The sequence below is a fragment of the Daucus carota genome, chromosome 1, assembly GCF_001625215.2.
Source record: "Daucus carota subsp. sativus chromosome 1, DH1 v3.0, whole genome shotgun sequence".
NCBI lineage: Eukaryota > Viridiplantae > Streptophyta > Magnoliopsida > Apiales > Apiaceae > Daucus > Daucus carota.
Window position 1 is genome coordinate 23,498,289 of NC_030381.2, and position 15,472 is coordinate 23,513,760.

General features: G+C 36.3%; 2 protein-coding genes across 2 annotated transcripts; one reads left to right on the forward strand and one right to left on the reverse strand.

Moving 5' to 3' along the window:
* Window positions 1–6,719: 6,719 nt before the first annotated feature.
* Window positions 6,720–9,714, forward strand: LOC108207978 (benzyl alcohol O-benzoyltransferase). Its single transcript, XM_017378479.2, has 2 exons — window positions 6,720–7,278; window positions 8,653–9,714. The coding sequence occupies exons 1-2, from the start codon at window positions 6,742–6,744 to the stop codon at window positions 9,586–9,588; spliced, it is 1,473 nt and encodes a 490-aa protein (XP_017233968.1). The 5' UTR covers window positions 6,720–6,741; the 3' UTR covers window positions 9,589–9,714.
* Window positions 9,715–10,483: 769 nt separating this feature from the next.
* Window positions 10,484–15,467, reverse strand: LOC108210286 (uncharacterized). Its single transcript, XM_017381610.2, has 5 exons — window positions 15,021–15,467; window positions 14,050–14,128; window positions 12,308–13,096; window positions 11,497–11,748; window positions 10,484–10,693 (listed from the first exon to the last, which is right to left on the reverse strand). The coding sequence occupies exons 1-5, from the start codon at window positions 15,430–15,432 to the stop codon at window positions 10,534–10,536; spliced, it is 1,692 nt and encodes a 563-aa protein (XP_017237099.1). The 5' UTR covers window positions 15,433–15,467; the 3' UTR covers window positions 10,484–10,533.
* Between the last annotated feature and the right edge of the window lie 5 nt (window positions 15,468–15,472).

Sequence of the window (15,472 nt, forward strand, 5' to 3'; positions counted from 1 at the left end):
TAATTTGGACATGGTAGCGTATTTGGGACAATAAAGAAGAAACAAAAACACATCTGTTTTATGCAAAGCAACCTGGATTATTTGAAGAAGATCAGTCAAAGATGAAGACAATTCAGAAGACATGCATAAGACAAATATGGTGCAACAAAGTTTAGATTAAAGTGCAACATTTGTATTCTAATTAATTTTGTAAACTTGAGATGTATAACCAAGTCTGTAGCAATATTAGAACTGTTAAAAAAACATTAGTAAAGCTAGAGAGTTTATCTAAGAGTTCTAGTGTTTTACTAGCAGCTGTGAATTTGTAAAATCCACATATTCTTCTTAATATATTTTTACGGTGGATCAAACAATCCACCTGTATTTTTAATACTTCGTGCTATTTCATTTCTGCATATTTGCTAATGTTTATGTTCTTGAATCTTTTTAATTTTTAAGAGATTGTATTCACCTCCTCTACAATCTTTCTTATAGACTTGTCTAAAATAATAATTTTTATGGTATTCATAAAAATCATAATATGTTCGGGATACCTATTTTATAAAAAAATAGTTCATGATATTAAAGGAAGGAACACTTTTGAAACATTAACCGTTCATTCAAACCAAGCAAATTCTCTACAACCATAATTTGGTTAAAATCTTTCAATTATGCCTGTTCACATTACAACTCGCGAATGTAACCATTCCGGGCATCTGAAAGGCAAAAGTTACTCTACGATAATCTCCTCCTCCGGTAAAAACAATCAATTTTTTTACTTCCGTAGCTCCCATATTCCTAATACATAATGAGGATTATATGTTTGTAGGTTGGGTTAGTGGTTCGATAATTTAAATTTGCTAGATATTTACTGTGTGATGCTGTCAGGTATACAAGTCCGTTGTAACCATTTAATCATTATTAGTTAAATGGTTATTATATTTAAATAGAAGCTATTAGTACATCAAGTATTATGACTGTGAACGGTGTGGTTTCATTTAGTATCTGCATTGGGCCATGGGCCATAACGGTATTTTGTATTATCCAGTTAGTTGATGCCACGTGGCAGTGAGGGGTTATATGTCGTAGCTTGCAGGAGAGGAAAGGGTGTGGAATGTTTTGTGCTTTCTTCTTCTCTTGTTCCATCCTGTTCTTAATTTTCAAGTTTATCAATACAGTATTTTCGTTCATTTACTTGTGTTTAATTCAATTTACGTTTGAATTTCTGTAACTATCGTTACAAGTGGTATCAGAGCTGTTCCTTCCTTCTGGCATGGGGTTAGTTTCATGGCTGACGGTACTCGTTTGAAGAATTTGGATGAGAGGTTGGGGCTGTTAGAGAGTAAGTTCACGGAGTTCACTTCTGAGGTGGGGAATGATAAAGAGATTCAGAGCAAGCAGTTGAATGATATGAACAAAACCCTAGAGGTCTGGGCTCTCAAGTTACTCAAATCAGTGTAAATTTCGAAGAGGTTAAACTGTTCATGATGGATCTGCACAAGCAAAGACCTCCACAGGGGTGGTCGCTGAATGGTGACTCTCACAGGCCTATCACCACAGCTGGCACGATTCTGGAATCAGAAGTGATTATTGTAGGTGAGCCTTCCTCCTCCCCTCTGTCTACTTTTAATCCATCTCCTATGTTTCACCAATTTGTGCACATGCCACATCACATTCCACTCAGTACTCCCCACACACTCTAATCACCCACACCACCAACTATGCCACTATCTGCTGTGTACACCATGACCACAACGTTTCCGTCTGTTTCCTTGCCCACGTCCCCTTCTTGCTTTACTAGAGGCTACCCTCCCCATAATGCTATGATGTTTCCACAACCTCACCTGGGATACCCAGGGCAGTTCCCAGCGTACGCATTTCCCAATCATCACCCACCACCTGGCGGCCATACAACGGGGGCCTCACAACCTCACTTTAACCCGATGCCTAGAATTGAGTTCCCTGGGTTTGATGGTACTGATCCCAAAGGGTGGGTGCTTCGGGCAGAATCGTATTTTGAGTTTATTACTATGGATGAATTTAAGAAGGTGAAATTAACAGGGTTGCATGTTGAGGGAAAAACAAATGTACGTGTGGTATAGGTTCTACCAGAGTAGTAGGACAAACATCTCTAGGAAAATCTTTCAGGCTGATTTGATCTCCAGATTTGAACACCCTGATCTGCGAGATGTGCAGGATCGTTTCAATAAACTCAGTCAAACTGATACTGTGGGTGATTATGAGGACACGTTTGAGGAATTAAGAGCTTTAGTTGTGCTTAAGAATAAACACTTGACTGAGGATTATTTCATTTCCAGCTTTGTAAGTGGGTTACAGGACCACATCAAGGGTGCAGTCACGATGTTTAGACCTCAGACTCTGGCTGATACTGTGTTCTTGGCTAAACAAGAGGAGGCTAAAACAAAGAAGTTGGCACCACCTACCTCTAAGCCTGTTATCAAGCAATTTACCACTCATGTCTTCGACTCTAAGAAACCTTCTACTCTTGGGTTCAACAATGGAGGGATGTAACCTAACATTAAAGAGCCCTTTAAACCTAAATCGACTCTGTCAAGCAAGGAAATCTTAGAGAGGCGAGCCAAAGGGCTTTGCTTCCATTGTGATGATTTGTACCGTCCAGGTAAAGAATGCAAGGCCAAACTGTATTCTATGGTGGGAGATACGGAGGATAGCACAGGTTCTGTAGGTGTGACAGAAATAATACTGGACATGGAGGATATGCTTAGCACTGAGGACACACCTGGTGAGATATCTCTCAATGCCATGGTTGGCACTCAGTCCTTTAGTACAATTCGGCTCCAAGGCACAATGAAAAATTTTCAGGTAAGTATTTTGGTGGACAGTGGTTCCACTCACAGTTTCATCGATGATAAAGTGGTTAAGAAACTAGGCTTAACAGCCTGCATTTACCCTCCTCTATTGGTATCTCTAGCTGATGGAACCCAAACTTTGGTAGATACTGCCTGCTAATATTTGACTTACTCCATTCAGGGCCATGTATTTGCCAGTGACTTGAGGGTATTTGTATTGGGAGGGTCTGATATGGTATTGGGGGTGGATTGGCTCAAGCAACACAATCCTGTGAATTTTGATTTTAAAGAAATTAACATCACTATTAGCTGTGAAGGGAAGTGTGTGGTGTTACATGGGGACAGTAGAGTGGGCAGACTCCAAACCATCAGCTGTAAGAAGCTGAGTAAACTGATCAAGCAACCTCACAATATTAATCAGGGCTATCTTTGTTTGATCAATGGCCAAGGGCCAGGTCAAATCAGGGAACAAATCTTATGGGAATGTCATGACAGTGCATATGGAGGTCATTCTGGCCAGGAGGCCACCTTCAGAAAGATTTCATAGTTTTTTGTCTGGCCTCACATGAAGAAAGAGATTAAAGAGTATGTAGCAGCTTGTGATATTTGTCAGAGGCTGAAATCTGGTAATTGTTTTCCAGGTGGTCTGCTGCAACCTCTCCCTATTCCCCAACAGGTCTGGGAAGACCTATCCATGGACTTTATTGAGGGCCTCCCATAAGTCTGGAGATAAGGACTGTATATTGGTGGTGATCGACAGGTTTTCTAAAATGGGGCATTTCATACCACTGTCACATCCATTTACTGCTACTCAAGTGGGTCAAGCCTTCTTGGATAATGTGTACAAGATTCATGGGATGCCTAAGACCATTGTTTCTAACAGAGATAGCACATTCACCAGCTCATTTTGGCATGAATTGTTCACTCTAGCTGGTACTTAATTGCAGATGAGCACTGCTTATCATCCTGATTCAGATGGATAGACTGAACGACTCAACAGATGCTTGGAACAATACTTAAGATCTATGGTGAGTTATAGACCAAGGCAGTGGAACAAATGGTTACCTCTTGCTGAATGGTGGTACAATTCCACCTATAACTCTGCTATTAAAATGACCCCTTTTGAAGCTCTCTATGGTTTTAAACCAAGGCAGATATGTTTTCCAGCTAATTGCAGAAGTAAGAATGCTTCTGTGGAAGAATTTCAAGTAAAAAGGGAAGCTATGAACATTATCTTACAGGAATCCATTCACTTGGCTCAGCAGAAATACAAGAAGTATGCAGATATGAAACGAATAGAGGTAGTCTTGCAAGTTGGGGATTGGGTATTTCTCAAGCTTAGGCCATACCGACAAGTTTTTGTAGCCATCAAGAAGCATCTCAAACTAGCTCATAAGTATTTTGGTCCGCATCTGGTGTTAGAAAGGGTGGGGCAAGTTGCTTACAAGCTCCAACTACCCCCAGGTAGCCAAGTTCATCCGGTTTTTCACATCAGTTTACTCAAGAAGCGTATAGGCACCAAGTATACTCCTACGACTAGCTTGCCCAAACTGGGTCCAGAGGGACAGTTCTTGGTCTATCCATACAAGTTGCTTGAGCGTAGGTCAGTCAAGAAGGCAAATCGAGCAATGGTGCAGTGGTTGCATTCTATTGCAGAAGATGCTACTTGGGAGGATGCAACCACTATAATGGAACAGTTTCCAGAATTCTATCCTTGAGAACAAGGATGTTCTAAGGAGGGGGCATTGTAACCATTTTAGCATTATTAGTTAAAATGATTATTATAGTTAAATAGCAATTATTAGTACATCTAGTATTATGACTGTGAACGGTGTCGTTTCATTTAGTATCTGCATTGGACCATGGGCCATAACGGTATTTTGTATTATCCAGTTAGTTGATGCCACGTGGGCGTGAGGGGTTATATGTGGTAGCTTGCAGGAGAGGAAAGGGTGTGGAATGTTTTGTGCTAATTTCTTCTTCTCTTGTTCCGTCCTGTTCTTAATTTTCAAGTTTATCAATACAGTATTTTCGTTCATTTACTTGTGTTTAATTCAATTTACGTTTGAATTTCTGTAACTATCGTTACATTCGTGTAAATAAAATATTACAGTAGGAATTTTAACGAGACTAACAACAAAAATCAACTTGTAAGTTTATAAGTATTTTATATATTGATCAATATTTTCTAGACTTAGGAGCCGTTTGGGTGAGTTTAAAATAAGTGTTTTTTGCTTAAAATAAAAAAGTAAAGTAGAAGTCAGAAGCAAATTAAGACTTATAAGTGATTAAACTGTTTGACAAATAAGCAGAAGTTCTGAAACAAAAGCTAGTAATTCTAACTTTTTTTAAGTGCTTCTCTAATTTTTACACAAACGGGTACAAATAAGTGCTTATAACTTATAAGCCCAGAAATTGGCTTATATTTGCCTGCCAAACACCACCTTAATAATTTACTTGCAAGTTGCAAATAGCGCTTCTTTTGGTCCCACTAATTTTCTCCCTAATTAAAATATAAAAAAGTTATATTATTTTCGAAATATATTAAAATTATCAATATTTAAGTTTTCATATTTATAAAATATAAATAATAATTTTATAACATGAAGAGTAGAATATGAGGTTTAAAATGAACAGCAGAGGTAAGTAATTGTACGTGTAATCATGAAAGAGGTATTAACTTTTAGAATATGTTATGGTTCAACGCCGGGTACCAACAGGAAGATTAGAATGAAAAAGTAGAAGTCAGAAATTCCAGTTGAATTCAATTTGGTCGTAGCAGCCAAGAAATTGCTGTTAAACTTCACTTTAGTTTCCACTCACTTTTCTTTCTAACTACCGAAGTGGATATAATTTCAGATTAAAATTAAGATTTTTTTTTGGGGTAAGCATTTTGCTAGTTATTAAATTTTTCTATATTTTAAGAATAACAATTATTATTAGTCAAGATTTTATAAATAAAATATATTATTTTAATATGACAATAGAAGAGGTGAAATTGCTATAAACCCGTTAAGATTTGATGACTATAATCGATATGTTGGAAGCTTAAATTTTTATGTAAGAAAAATTCCTTGTCGAAATAGAATTTTTTTATATATTTTTATAATTTTATTTACGTCATTTCTTATTCAATTTTAATTAAATACTTTAATGTGTTCAAGATGTTCTAAAACATAGTGCATGGATGATATGAGATGTCTATAAAAATCGGTTATATTTTATAAATAGTAGTATTGTATTTCAAGTTGTTAAGATTCTGTTAGGAGATAAATTTTAGACATAAAAATATTTACGTATTTTCTTGTAATTTGTATTTATAATACTTTTATCCATTTTAAAACAAAATTTTAATATTATATTTGTTTATGAAAAATGGAATGAGTAAAAATATCTAAAATTAATAAAAGTGGGATAGAGTACACATGGAGTGATATAAAGGAATGAAGTGGCCAAAACAATGAATTAGTTGAAGCATGTTGGTGGATTTTCTTTGAAATCCTAAATTTGATTAAATGATATATTTGGATAAATAAATTATTTTATTTAAAATAATATTTAAAAATCAGTATAAAATCAAGTTTTAAAATGACATCTCAAATTTTGTCATTGGAAATCATAATAAAGAATCTAATTTTTTTTTTTGACAAATAAATGATTTTATTAAAAAAAACACTTAACTAACAAATATTGAAAACGGGACAAACCCCCCAACTCTCAGATACAATCCCATTGCATCAATTATGTTAAAACTTGTTTTCACTAATTAAGCGTTGATCTAACAAGTTGACGCAACATTTTCCCCAGAAAAGCCTACTCTTTACATTTTACGCAACTTGGTGTGAGTACAATTTCTATGAAAATATATTGACTATAAAAATGAAACACTTAGCACTAAAACGACAGGCTTGTGCAAATCCACTATAAATACATGTCCCTAGCTCACAACTTGAGTACCACTCCTCTTGCTACAAAACTAGCCAGTATCTACTTGCAAACTCCCACACATTTCATGGCACTTCAAGACTACTCCTTAGTTTTCACAGTTACAAGGCAATCGCCGGAGCTCATTACTCCGTCGAAAGCGACTCCACATGAGTACAAACTCCTCTCCGACATAGATGATCAGGAGGGTCTCCGGTTCCAGATCCCAGTCATTCAATTTTACGCCAAAAAAAATGATTTCGTGGATGCACGAAAAATGGACCCTGTCAAAGTTATCAGGGAGGCCCTTGCGAAAACTCTGGTGTTTTACTACCCGTTTGCTGGGCGGTTGAGGGAAGGCGCGGGGCGAAAAATGGGGGTGGATTGTACAGCGGAGGGAGTGATGTTCATTGAAGCTGATGCAGATGTTACTCTGGAGGAGTTTGGTGATGCTCTTCAGCCACCATTTCCGTGTTTGGAGGAGCTGCTTTTTGATGTTCCTGGCTCTGCTGGAGTCCTGGATTGTCCTCTTCTCCTTATTCAGGTGATCCCTCCGTCTCTTATTACTTTTCCGTCTCTTATTACTTTTCTTGTTTGATATGTCAGGACTGTTCATAATGTGAGACTGATTACTAATTTATGTCTGATTTATAAAACCAAATATAGTAGTGAGTGATTTTGTTGGATTCGTATTCATAGTACTTTAATACGGTGGAGTTTTTATATTTAATATTACTACAAAATTAAATATATTAACAATCAAAAGTGTGTGTTGACAAACGTGATAAAGACAAACAGGAAAAGTATTATGAGATGGAGGGAGTACTGCAACAACTTTTAAAAATTTGTGTTGTGGGCTTATACATGGTAGATTTTGTGGAGTGACTTGAGTCGAACTTGAGTCTGGCTGAGCTTTGATACAATGTCATATGACCGGTTCTTCCGAAATCTCAAATAATTAGGAAAACCTTTTTTTACCAAGATCATTGAATTCTAACAGATTTGACTTGGAACTCAAAAAAGTAACCGTATTTGATCTAACAACTTTTATATACGATAGAGTATCTGGATTTCATCTGTACTTGTAGTTGACGTAACCTAATGATTTACTGTTAGAAGTACCGTAACAGTTCTTGGTTCAACAATTTCTATATTGGATAAGGCAACCTGGATTTCATGTGAACTTGTACTTGTAGGAGCTCCAAAATTTGTGAAACAACTATGGTAAAATGAATTTGTTTCATCTCAGTAAATGCAGAGGTGATGAAAAACTGAGTATATAGATCCTTCCTCCATCTAAATTATTACTACTACACCAACCATCCTTCAATTGGTCATAATTGGGCTTCTGTGCAATTAATAATTGTGTTTACCCCAGACATGTGGCTCACTATAAATAAGCCTTACAATACAATAGTGGAACAAGGTCCCAGTGTTTTAACCTCATGTGGGTGAATAATAAAGTAATTGTCATAAGATGCAACAACCGGATACAGGAGTAATAAATCTGGTTTGGAAAATAGAAAAAGACTCATACTACTATTTTAAGAAGACTATTAGTTAACTGTACTACTCAGGTTTGGAGTGTGACAATGAGATGTTGTTACTTGGAGCTCTAACGAAATAAGTCAGAGTTTAGTTCTTGCTTATCGAGTTCGCGTTTTTACTTAAAGCCCTTCTGCTGAGGCTACTATGCAAGTTTTTTGCTATATAATTCATTCACAGGTTTTAGTTTGTCAAAAATGAATTCTACAAAATATTCCAAGAGATAAAGATCAACCTTTACAAAATTTAGGTTATGTGTTCTGGTCTATAGCCAGAATTTTTAGCGTTCCATAACATATATATTAAGAACTTGACTCTAGATATGCAGTGGTAAATGAATTCTAACTGTATCGTTTATGCTTATGGTTTATAGGTGACTCGGCTCAAGTGTGGAGGATTTATATTTGCCTTGCGACTTAATCACACAATGTGTGATGCTGCTGGACTTGTTCAATTTATGACTGCTTTGGGTGAAATTGCCAGAGGTGCAAGTGTCCCGTCAATTCCTCCTGTGTGGCAGAGGGAATTACTTAACGCGAGGGTTCCACAGCGTGTTACGTGCACCCACCGGGAGTATGATGAAGTTGCTGACACAAATGGAACCATTATTCCTCTCGATGACATGGTTCATCGTTCATTCTTTTTTGGTCCCACTGAGATTCATGCCCTCCGTCAATTGATTCCTCCTCACCTTCGCAAGTGCTCTTCCTTTGAGCTGCTCACTGCTTGCCTCTGGAGGAGTCGTACTCGTTCCTTGCAGCCTGAACCTGAGGAGGAGGTCCGTGTGCTCTGTATTGTTAATGCACGAGCACGGTTCAATCCTCCCTTGCCTACCGGATACTATGGAAACGCATTTGCGTTCCCAGTAGCTCTGACAACAGCTGGAAAGCTCTGTCAGAATCCAATTGGATATGCCCTGGAGCTTGTCAGGAAAACTAAAGAAGATGTTACAGAAGAGTACATGAGATCTGTTGCTGACCTAATGGTTCTGAAAGACCGGCCACACTTCACAGTTGTACGCACCTATCTGGTGTCTGACGTGACACGTGCTGGATTCGGAGATGTTGATTTTGGATGGGGAAAACCTGCTTATGGCGGTCCAGCCAAAGGTGGGGTGGGTGCCATTCCAGGGGTGGCTAGTTTTTACATACCATTCAAGAACAAGAAGGGTGAGAATGGAATCGTGGTACCGATTTGCTTGCCAGCATTTGCAATGGAGAAATTTGTAGCCGAACTTGATGGCATGTTGAAGAAGAATGAGCAATCGGTCATCAACAATACTTCAGTTCATATAACATCAGCACTATAGAATTTGCTTAAATTTGTGTGTCTAAAGTCTAGTGAGAGTATTTGATTGCTAAAAAGAGAGTGAGAATTATGTAAGAATTATGCAAGTTGTTATACCAAATTATGTGTTTGTAAGTTTATGTTGAAATTGTTGTCCATTTTCATCCAGATTGGTTTATAATTTTCAGACAACCGAACATGTCATAATAGTACACAACTGCTAAAACTTAAAAGCGGCATGATAAGTAATGCAGAGATCACTTGTATTTGCATGAGGAGAAAGGAGGCCCCATACACTCTTTCCCATGGCCAGCCACTCATTTGAATCTTGATTCTTGGCCACGCATCTGAATCTTGAGGCAATGAAGCAAATGATCAAGTGGAGGGGACAATTGTTCCTTTAATTTTTTCTTCCCTATTTTGATCAGTGTTGTAAAAAGCAGAAATCGGACTTAATCGGTGAAATCACGGAACAAGAATTAATCAGGGATTAATTGAATTGATCGGAGATTAATCGGATTGATAGGTGATTAATCGAAGATTTAATCAGTTCGGCGAGCTACGGAACAGGGATTAATCGGTGATTAATCAGTGACTTTTAGAACACAGATTTTGATAAATGTTTATGGAGTAATCTTTAGGACTGAAAATGCATTAAGTACTGGTCTTCTTGCCAAGTGATTAAGGCTTTTCAGTGTATATTGTCTTGGTTGTGTTGAAACAGAAATTGCAGAGACAGGAAAGAAACATGTGTGTCAAATCATGTTCTATTCTACAGGTGTGTCAAATATCTAAATGGATAAACAACCCTATACAACAAATAGAGTTGCATATTTTATTGTCAGATTTTAAACTCACCAAAAATATAATTTATAGATACATTATACTTATATAGATATATTAAATATATAAGAAGATAATCCAGAAAAATATAATTATAAAAAATATATTAGATAACAGGTTGATTTTATATCCTTAAAGAAGATAATGAAAATCCCTGCAGCAAGGAATGTGAAGGTGGCAGTACATTCTTTACCAATTCTAATGATCTAATTAATTCTTCTATTTGAGAAGCTAACATGTAGACTTCATCAGCTTGGTTCTTGACTACCCATTCTTCTATCATCCTGCATAAACCAAATCATTTGGACATAAGTTTATTAAAAAAAACAAAGAGACAAAGATGGCAAGAGTACTTCACGAACTTGTCAGCTTTCAGCCAAATTAGATTCATGCATTAAAACCTTGACGGACCCATAACCAAAAACAGCGAAGAAAGATGGCATGAGTATTTCTGGAACTTATTAGCTTTCAGCCAATATAGATACATGCATTAAGACCTGGATGGACCCATAACCATACTTGGCGTTATAGCAATTTATAAATTTACCTTTGGAGTGACGTGTTAAGTGAGGAACCATACAAGTACAGTAAATTGTCATGTAGGATGAAAAAGGCCAATTTTAAACAGCAAAGCAAGAAATAAGGTTTGTTCAAAAGAACAATATATTGAATTCATTTTTTCTTTTTTGCTAAATAAAATGAGTTCACTTCCCTGTGTGAGAATTACATGTTTTTAAAACCAACAATATCGTGCACCTGAATTTTTAATTTTGACAGTATAAGCCTTAACAATGTACCAAATTGCTAGTGTTACAGAGCATTTGAGAATGAGTAGAATATGAAGGAATTGCATGATCAAAAGCAAGATTATCTGTGGAAAATTATATCCACGTTAATATTTAAATGTATGTTTACGATGAAAAAATGCACAACTTGACTGGTAGATGGATATTAAAATTGACAGTTGTAGTGGGGTAAGCCTTATTATAATTATGTACAAAGAAAATGATAAAATGCACACCATCTTGGTCAAAAAGGAGGTAAATGAATAAACATGAAGGTATGTGCTATAAAAATAGTAACTAACCTCAATTCACATTCATCACTTTTGCTACAGTCAGAGAAAAGCAATTTAATGGCAGGAGACATATTTATTCTTGAAACCTGATCCACGGTGCTTGAACAATAACCAAAGCAGCACCATGAATTTGGGTTCAGGAGAACAATTTTCAGTATAGGTCGCTTGGTTTGTAGATCCCTAATCACAGTTCGAAATGATAATTCATCTTTAGCACATTCCAACAACTGGCTAGAAAACATCCTCTCCAAGGTATACATCCTGATATGATAATAAAATGTTAGCAGTCACACAGTATAATAGATGAATTAATAGGATTTGCAGAGGATTTTGAGCGGTAGTGACACGTATCAAGTCAATGATGTAAGACTCAGCATCCCAACAGCTTTAAAAATGGAAATATACAGGACCAGGACATACATCATAGTTGTATAGACAAGTGGTGAGCAGCGATATGGATATATTGAGGCTAATTTACCTATCTATTTCATTCGGTTAAAATAAGAAAGTTCATAATTTAAGAGTTAAATCATGACCTGCAAGTAATGCTCGAGAGCCTAATTAATCAGATGTTGACTCGGACATCAAAATTTGACCAATGAAGCCAAGTAACAACTAGCTTCAGGGGATGGTCGGTATATAATTATCAAAAGACTAAAATCACTGTCACAATCCACTTCTCATTAAAAAGTTCAGAAATAAATAAATAAAATACTATTATTTGAAAAAGAACAAGTTTCACACAACTGGTTACTGGTTAGGCATACACTAAATTACATACTCAAGCATGCACATGCGACTTTGAAAATATGACAGATACCTGAAGAGATTTCCTGATGCTCCGGCATCCGAACAAGTTGATATGTAACACTTAAACAAGTGAACTCCATCATCAAAGACTACATTACTATTACCACGTGGATATGCTCCAAGCAGACATGAACAGCATGGACATGAAAGTTCAAACCATCTAACATCTTTTGTTAAATTTGAGGTTCTAGTCATGAAAACATTTCCAAGATATCCATCAAGAAAGGATTTCTGATTTTCTAGGAGTTCAAAAGCACTTGTATCAAGCTCTTTTGCAGAAGGTTCAGATCCACTATGATCACAACATTTGATATCATGGTCTTTACTATAGTGTCCAGGACTCGACGGTACATGCTTTATATCCTCCAATGTTGGTGACACTTGAGATAAAGCGTCAGTGTAAACTATTTCATGTTTTACCTCATTTTTCAGTTCATCTTTCGAAAAACATAATTTGTTTAGTTTGCTGTCAATAGCATCCATCATCTCTGTCTGACCATGAAACGACATTGTCGTGTCATCCTTAATTCCAGTTGTCTTCTGTACACCATTCTTAACAGATAAATCCAGTTCATTATCTTCCTTCAGGCTCCAGTCAGGTATATTGAAACCCACAAGGTCATCTTTGCTTAGAATAACAGATGAGGTATTTAAAAGACAGAGACCTGTTGTACTTGTGTACGATTTTGCATAACTGATAACCAATTTTTCACTAATGCCTCCAAATGAGCAACAACAATTCCCAAACCAATTGTCAGCTACCTCTCGCCAGTTTACTGATGGCATCTCCTCAAAAGTTCTGCAGACATTAAACAGATTATGGAAGAGAAAGCTCAATCTACTTGCAAACTGCATCTACATTTTGAACATGTGTGTCACATAATCATGAAGTCCCAACTGAACTTTGATCTGTTTCTGTTATAGACTTTACTATTGGCTTAGGAATCCATACAACATCCGATCAGCTGGTGAGGTTTTCAAAAATATACTGAGTCCATAATTTCCCAAATCTAGTTATAATTTTTTTTATGGAATGGGAATAGCTTAAAACTTGAAGTACTTTATTGGTCAAATGTCTATTTAATTTCTTCACAGTTCAAAAGAAATAAATTTAGAGTCGTCACCTAGGGGTCAAAAATGAAAAGAGTGGAATCATATGTACCTCTGTTCATCACTGTCTTGACCTCAATTTATAAGAATACTTAGATCTGTACAAATCAAAAGATTTGTCTCAGATCTTTACCAGGACCTACTAGACCTGGTTAGAAACTGGATCAATTTCATTTCAGACTACGGGGGAGCCGCATATGACTAGATTTGAATCTATATTCTAATACTCCCTCCATCTCAAAATAATAGTCGTTTTTTTATTTGACTTGGTCAAATTGACCATAATTTGACCAATAATTACACATCTTATATAATTAAGAAAGTTTCAAAATTTATATCATTAGAAAATATATTTGATCTACTTTATAATGTACTATAAGAAAATTTTCTATTTACAGTCAAATATTGGTCAATTTAACTATTGAAAAGTCAAACAAGATCATTATTTTGAGATGGAGGGAGTGCGTGTCAATATAATTAGAAGTTCGCAGAAACCTTGGGTGAATATTATTTTATACTGAAAAACATTTCTCATGATGAAAATGATCATAAATTCCAATCCCAGCAGAGTACTAGAGTAAACTGCCATATTCCAGTATGATGATAATTATTCAATAAGTAAGATCATACTTATAATCCTACCTGAGTGATGTAGATAATTTGGTTGAGCAATTTCTACAGTAAAAGTATACACCTCCGGTTGAAGACAAGCACTCGATATCTGTACAGTGTACACAACTTGAAACATTAGAAAAACTTATATAGATTGTGAACAATAGGATTAACAGGTATATGGCAACATATACAAAGCAACAGCAGTGATAAATTACAGGGGGAAACAGATTTCCAACTGATATATCTAACATTCTACAATCAAAAGCCGCGACAAAATTTTGTTTATACACGAAGATGGACAGTTAGTGTAGAAATTTAGCTATTTTTAGCATGAGGAGACAATGGGTACTTTATATAGTACTTACACGAAAGTTTTTTGCAAGTAATACCATCAGAAAAACCACATCGGTGGCTATCGATTTCTTTATATTTAAAAATTAAGATGGTGCACAATATTTATTAGAACAGATACTCACTGGTAAGGCTATAAGCCATATTTGTCAAAAAAAAATAGTACACAATATTTATAAGGTCCTCCTATAAAAAAGTTGCAACAGTGTCTTAACTCTTTTTATACATATCTCACTCTCCATACCTAGCCACACCTTTGCATCTCTCAACATCTTACCTATGACTAAAACAAAGAACAGAATGTACACGTGTCATTTTCTCAAATTTTTGATGTACACATGTCATCTCTTCCTTTAGAGGTATTCTATGTGTACTTATTTAATTAATTCATTCTCTTTTTCCACTAATTCCCTCGCCTCCCACTAATTTTCTCACCTCGTCATTTTATTACAGACTCGACTAATTCTCTCTTCCCATTTTTTTATGAACTCCAGTAATTCTCTCTCACTCTTTTTTTAAACTCTCTACATTTCATTTTGTGGTAATACTTCTCCAATCCTATCAATTCATTTCTGAGCTTTTCAAATTTCGACTTCACTAATCATCAATAGACAAATAAATAATCGAAAGAAAAGAAAACAGCTCACCGTAATCCATTTCAAGACGCTCAACATCCGCTTTGGCTCTCGTCCTCTCCTCCTCTAGTAAAATGACATTGTCCAAACTCGAAACCAGGGGATGATCAACCGAAAGAAGCAAACAAAATTTGACTTGAATATGATCCTCCAGCAGCTTGAAAGTCAATGGAGATTCGCTATCAACCAATACTCTCGGAAAAGGAACTCTAAGAAACACCTCGAGTTGGGACTGGAACCAAGTCAGCTCGAGCAACGAGTTGTGCAGAAGTAAGTTGAGTTTGAGATGGGTGCATTGAGCTAGAGGCTTGACTTGGGGATTGAAGAGGTGTAAATTGAGGATGGGGAGCTGTGATTGTGATTCCCACCAGAATCGCCATTGTTTAGGGTTTTCACAGGGGTTTAGGTCAGTTGGAGTGGACATTGGGCATCTAACGGTTCTTCATGTCTTTGCCGCTAATACT